We start from the raw sequence: 6638 nt of genomic DNA, 5'->3' as shown, positions 1-6638 counted from the left end.
GAGGTGGGTGGATCACAAGGTTAGGAGATCAAGACCATCCTGGCTAATGCAGTGTAACCTCATCTCTACTAAAAATCCAAAAATATATATATATATATAAGCTAGGCATGGTGGCACGTGCCTGTAGTCCCAGCTAGTTGGGAGGCTAAGGCTGGAGAATTGCTTGAACCTGGGAGGCAGAGAGATTGCAGTGAGCTGAGATCCCACCACTGCCTTCCAGCCTAGGTGACAGAGTGAGACTCCATCTCAAAAAAAAAAAAAAAAAAAAAAAAAAAAAAAAAAAAAAAAAAATTTAAGACAGGTTACTTTCCAGTTGTGTAAAGACCCTTTTTTTTCGGTTTTGTTTTTAGTGACATATTAGTAGATAACCACTAAGTGTGGTTCAAGATGCTCACAGGGATTCTGTTGCATCTAGAGATAGGTGCCTGGTCAGGAAGTAGTTCTTAGAGCTGTTAGCGCTTAGCTTCTGATAATTAAAGTAAGCTATGTGTAAATACCGAATGAGAGAATACTAATGGATCATGGCTCATATATACAACAGTTCAACTCTTTATTAGCTAAATTTTTCATCTGGCCTAATTTTTTTTGCCCTTATCTTTTGTACATGACGATTCTTTCATTTGTATGTAATAGAAACAAAAGGTAAAGTAGATGAAAAACTAAGTTTTTAGATTTGACTTTATGACATTAATTGTGCCAGATAATTTAAATTATAAATTATTGAAAATAATATTTTAAATGGAATTTTGTCTCATTTTACATAGGAGTAATCAGTAAGATGTTAACAGCTACTTTTATTTTATGGTATTTGTATCAGAAGTGACCAGTTTGGTTTTTTTTATTCTTAGTTGTAGAAATAAGAAGAAGCAATTGTACAAACCATGTAAGTAAACAGTCAAATAGTTACGAAATTGATAGTTTGACATAACAGTTGTCTCTCTTGATTTCTTTAGATTACAATGTGGACCCACTGGCGATAGCATGGACCTCTTTTTGTGGATTTTCTAAATCTCTTCTATTTTCCTAAGTATTAAATTTATCCAGAAAAGTCTTTAGCTTAGTGTGTCCATCTTTTAAAGATTTCTGATATTTAAGTTAAATTTCAATAGTCTGGTTGTGATAAAAAGATCTGCCTTAAGACTGGGCATCGTGGCTCACGCCTGTAATCCCAGCACTTTAGGAGGCCAAGGTGGACAGATCATCTGAGGTCAGGAGTTTGAGACAACCATGACCAACATGGTGAAATTCTGTCTCTACTAAAAATACAAAATTAGCCGGTCGCGGTGGTGCATGCCTGTAATCTCAGCTACTCAGGAGGCTGCGGCAGGAGAATTACTTGAACCCGGGAGGCGGAGGTTGCAGTGAGCTAAGATGGCGCCATTGCACTCCAGCCTGGGCCAGAGAGTGAAACTCTGTCTCAAAAAAAAAATAAATAAATAAAAAGAAAAGAAAAGAAAAAAAAACTGCCTTAAATATTTAATCTTATTTTTAATGAAATAACAAAACTAGAATAGCTAAGTTAATTGCCAGCACTGTCTTTTGACTTTCTATCACAGCAGGTAAAAGCATACCTTCCTCACTACACCATGATCTTATTTTTCTCCCTCCTTTTCTTCCAATTGTAGCACAAGTTTTACTAAATCAGTAATATTTATATGATTATGACTGCAAATATTATTCACTGCTAAGTCATATGGTGTTTTCACTGTGCCTCTGCATTACATGTCCTTCACCCTGTCTCTGAAACAATTCTGAAATCTGAGCACTTCCGCAATTCTCCTGGATCTTCCCTTTTTTCCTAGCTGATGTTAGTTTATCCATCCAAATATAATAAGTAGCCTCTGGGTGGTCTGTTTGCTTTCACATCCATTATTTTTTAGCGTGAAGCTAATTTTCTGACTATATTCCTATAGCTGTTTTCCCCCAAGTGTTGTAGCATTTATCACATGCCTTTCAAAGACATTTTCTGTCTGTGAAAACACATTTGTTCCTTTTTTTCTTTGTCGGAGGGCAACTTTCTTTTGCCTTTTGTCATCCTAGTTCAGTATGGAGTGGCTTTCCCTAGATAGGCTCGATGTCTGCTTTTCTGTGCTATCTCCTTAAAGTCTTTTGGGATCTCATATAACTGCTGTCTTGTGTGGGATTGCCTGAGTCCCTGATTCTGTCCCTGAGTCCCTGATTTTCCTTCTGTCCTGTTATCCTCTCTAGTTGTACTTGAACACATTTTCCTGGGTGGAGATGTTTAGAGAGCTGACCAGTCTTAAAATCCCTCCTCTTTGACAGAGAGGACACCTCTAGGTTCAATCTATATTTTATGGTTCTGAAGACATTTTGCAGTTGTGCTCTTATTACAGTGTTGTTCTTGAATCTATTGCCAGTGTGTGACACATTATTTACAACCAGGTTTTAGGTATCTATGGAAGCTTTTTAGGATCTTCTATAACTCTGAGGTGCTGAAATTTTATAATAACAGCTTGGTGGGAGCTGGGCGCGGTGGCTCACGCCTGTAATCTCAGCACTTTGGGAGGCTGAGGTGGGTGGATCACGAGATCAGGAGTTCAAGACCAGCCTGGCCAATATGCTGAAACACCATCTCTACTAAAAATAGAAAAACTAACCAGGAGTGGTGGTGCACACCTGTAGTCCCAGCTACTTGGGAGGCTGAGGTAGGAGAATCACTTGAACCGAGGAGGCAGAGGTTGCAGTGAGCTGAGATTGCACTACTGTACTCCACCTGGGCAATAGAGAGAGACTCCATCTCAAAACAAAAAAAAAGCAGTCACAGCTTGGTGGGGATCTTTTCATTTTATTGAGGCTGCTAAACCTGCGAACTATCTCTTCTTGAGAATTTTTTATTTTCTCTGTTACTTTTTTACTAGTAGTCTTGTTATTCAGATGCTAGGCTGCTTAGACCAGTATACAGGCATTGGTTCTTAATTTTTCCCCTTCTATTTTTTTCAGTTTTTCTACTTCTGGGATATTCTGTCATTTTATCCTCTACTATTTCTATGGAATTTTATATTTTTTGAGAGTGTTTTAAGATTTTTTTTTAAGTTTTTCTCCTGGTTTTCACTGCTCTCATGAATTCCTTTTTTCTGTTGTTTTGATCTCTTCTGTTGGAGGCTTCTCTCCAATGTGTGGCGGTCCCTGGTCTGCTTTATTTGGAAGCAGGACTTTCTGTTAACTGATATTTCTCACTGTGAGGTTTTTCTGGCTCAGAGATACCATGGCTTAAACCTGAGATATATGGTTTGGGATGGGAATTGTGTTGAATTTGTAGATTGCTTTTGGCAGTATGGTCATTTTCACAATATTCATTCTACACATTCATGAGCATGGGATGTCTTTCCATTTGTTTATGTCCATGATTTCATCCAGCAATGTTTTGTAGTTCCCAACAGCATATCAAAAAAATACTCCAACCTGGCGCGGTAGCTCACGCCTTTAATCCTAGCACTTTGGGAGGCCGAGGCGGGCGGATCACGAGGTCACGAGTTTGAGAACAGCCTGGCCAACATGGTGAAACCCTGTCTCTACTAAAAATACAAAAATTACCCGGGCATGATGGTGCATGCCTGTAATCCCAGCTACTCAGGAGGCTGAGGCAGGAGAATAGCTTGAACCTGGGAGGTGGAGGTTGCAGTGAGCCAAGATTACCCTACTGCACATTCCAGCCTGGGTGATAGAGGGAGACTCCATCTCAAAAATAATAATAATAATCCACCATGATCAAATGGGTTTCATACCAGGGATGCAGGGATGGATTAACATACACAAGTCAATGAATGTGATACACCACATAAACAGAATTAAAAACAAAAAATCACATGATCATCTCAATAGACACAGAAAAAGCATTTGACAGAATGCAGCATCCTTCTATGATTAAAACCCTCAGCAAGATCAGCATACAAGGGTCATACCTCAATGTAATAAAAGCCATCTATGACAAACCCACAGCCAACATAATACTGAATGGGGAAAAATTGAAAGCATTTCCCCTGAGAACTGGAACAAGACAAGGATGCCCCCTCCCACCCCCTCTTTTTTTTTTTTTTTTTAACAAACATAGACTTTATTAAATGCTGCTCAATCCCCCAGTGAAGATCTTTCATTACAAAACAATTTTCCACACAACTGCAAGAGATTGGAATGGTACTCTGATAACAAAAGATGTAAGAAACACTTGACCAAGTAAAAACATAGAAGACTTCTGTGCAGTCAACCTTTTCAGAGCTCTACAGAGGAAGCCTACTGCATTTCCTTTAAATAAAGCCAGACAGTGACAACTAGTGCTCTGTATCACCACACTGTGGGACTCAAAGCCTCCATCCCTAGGTCAGGAGGGACTAGGTGAAGGGCAGGTCATGAGGACTGGAAAGGCCCTGCCTTCAGCCTTTGAGAGGAAGAGGAGGAATGAGTTGAGAGGCAAGCTGGGTAATTCACCTGAGCTGCCTCTACCCATCCGTTACCACTCTGGGGAATTGCAGAGGAAGGGGGATATTCATGAGGAACAATCTGAAGAATTTTGGTTTACTTTCCCAGCTTTTATTTATATTTTGTGCTTTAAAAAGCCTGGAGATTTAAGGTTTTGTCTAAATTCCAGAGTACAGTAATATATTTCTTGAGGAAGGGGTTAGGGCAGGTAATTCCCCCATCATATTTCTGGGTGAGACAAAGAGAAGGGTAAGGATGATACCTTAGTTTTATTTTAGGAAGTATTCTTTTTCCTAGGACGTAACTAAGGTTTGCAGCAGTCACTCTCACCACTTCTATTCAACATAATACTGGAAGGCGTAGCCAGATCAATCACACAAGAGAAAGCAATAAAAGGCATCCAGATCGGTAAAGAGGAAGTCAAACTGTTGCTGTTTGCTGATGATATATGATCATATACCTAGGAAACCCTAAAGACTCTTCCCAAAAGCTCCTAGAACTGATAAATGAATTCAGCAAAATTTCAGGAGACAAAATTAATGTACACAAATCAGTAGCTGTATTATACCCCAACAGCAACCAAGCTTAGAATCAAACCAAGAACTCTGCCCCTTTTATGATAGCTGCAAAATAAAATAAAATAAAATACTTAGGAATAGACCTAACCACGGAGGTGAAAGACCTCTACAAGGAAAACAACATTAGTATTTTTAATGGGTTAAAATGAGAGGCAGCAGGTACAGCTGAAGGCGGCGGTGGGCCTTGGCGTCCAACGGGTACTGGACCTTTGATTTTGATTTTGACTTACTAAAGTACTAGGTACAATTATTTTCTAGTTTTTGTCATTAAACCTTGAAACTACTAAGTAACCCCTTCCATTTCTTATTAAAGAGCGTACAATTTCATACTCTGATTTATGCTGACTGACGTTAGATTATTTGTTTCTATTTTGTAACTACTTTAAATAATACCTATAAACAGTAAACTGTTAGTAGTGTTTTTGCTGTAATTAAATGTAGTAAGACTTATCTTCCAAATGATAACTAAATTGTCAAACACTTGTCGAAGTTTTGGAGTTACTCAAAATTCTATGCTCAGCAGCTGGAGGTAGGAAGAGTAGGGCCCTCCCGTACTCTTATGGAGAGGCGTACTTTCTCATAAGGGGAATACTCTGCAAGAATTCGTATCTTGTAAACAGTGGTGACTTTGAGTAATCAGTGAACAAAAAAACATTTTTTGGTGTGGCTGCCGACAAAGAGATCCAAGAGGGTAGATGGAGTCAAGCTTGCTGAAGCAAGGAAAGAGAAAAGCAGTATTCTAGGGAGAGAGCAGGGCTAGAGCAGGAAAATGGCTAGGTGCAGGTCAGATGATTTATAGATTGAAATTGATCAAGTTTTGAAATGAATAGAAAGTATTCTCTGAGAGTCTCATTTGAGTCATGTCATGGCAGTCTTATTTAAACATGAAGTGAAAGTTAAATTTTTTAAGTTGTCATCTGTTTTCAGGGTGTGAGAGAATATTTAAGTGATACTCTTTTTATCCTCCACATAAGAAAATAGGACTAGAGAAACCTATGGCTTCCTCACTTGTTGGTGGCCTAGCAGCCCTGGCAAATAGAGCCTCTGAATCTGAAACACTTGTTTTGTCACAATATCGCCTGAAATAATACATTTAGGATGAGTAATTTAGTAAATGCATTAGTCTTGTATTCACTGCAATAAAATGCTCTTGTACCAGTATTATTTAATGCATTACATTTTACCATAGTAAATAAATCATAGAAATAGAAATTCTCGGCTGCTTTATTTTGCTGTAGAAAAAAAAATCTTACTTTAAACTTCTCATGATTTTTAAAGGGAATTCATAAAATCCTTGTTAGGTTTGACGACAGGTACCGTATTAAGGGCAGCATTTTATAACCCGTATCTTAAACATCGTCTCTGGAAGTTAAGAGCCTGCAATGGGTTCTCTGTAGAGTGCACATGATGCCGCACTCAGGCAGTTCATGGAGTGTAAGAAATATCTCAGTGCTTTGTCATTTCACATTTTAACAAAGAAAACTTTGATAAGTTTAACTTATATTTCCCTTCCCCTTCAAGTATCTACTGTGCGTTTCAGTCAACAATACAGCTCATGTTCGACAATACTCCTTGATGACAGCACAGCCAGCCAGCCTTATCTTACAATGACAATAATATCGT

At 38.6% G+C, this 6638-nt stretch overlaps 1 protein-coding gene across 1 annotated transcript in view; it reads left to right on the top strand.

The window, feature by feature from the left end:
- Window positions 1-6638, top strand: part of LOC105534359 (arf-GAP with GTPase, ANK repeat and PH domain-containing protein 11-like) — a 47893-nt gene that overhangs the window by 36582 nt on the left and 4673 nt on the right. The window contains 2 exon segments of the mRNA XM_011973068.1: window positions 849-887; window positions 6537-6636. Coding sequence (XP_011828458.1) covers window positions 849-887; window positions 6537-6636 — 139 coding nt within the window.

This window comes from Mandrillus leucophaeus, unplaced genomic scaffold (genome assembly GCF_000951045.1).
Source record: "Mandrillus leucophaeus isolate KB7577 unplaced genomic scaffold, Mleu.le_1.0 Scaffold1339, whole genome shotgun sequence".
Lineage (NCBI taxonomy): Eukaryota > Metazoa > Chordata > Mammalia > Primates > Cercopithecidae > Mandrillus > Mandrillus leucophaeus.
This window is presented reverse-complemented; position numbering and strand designations above follow the sequence as displayed.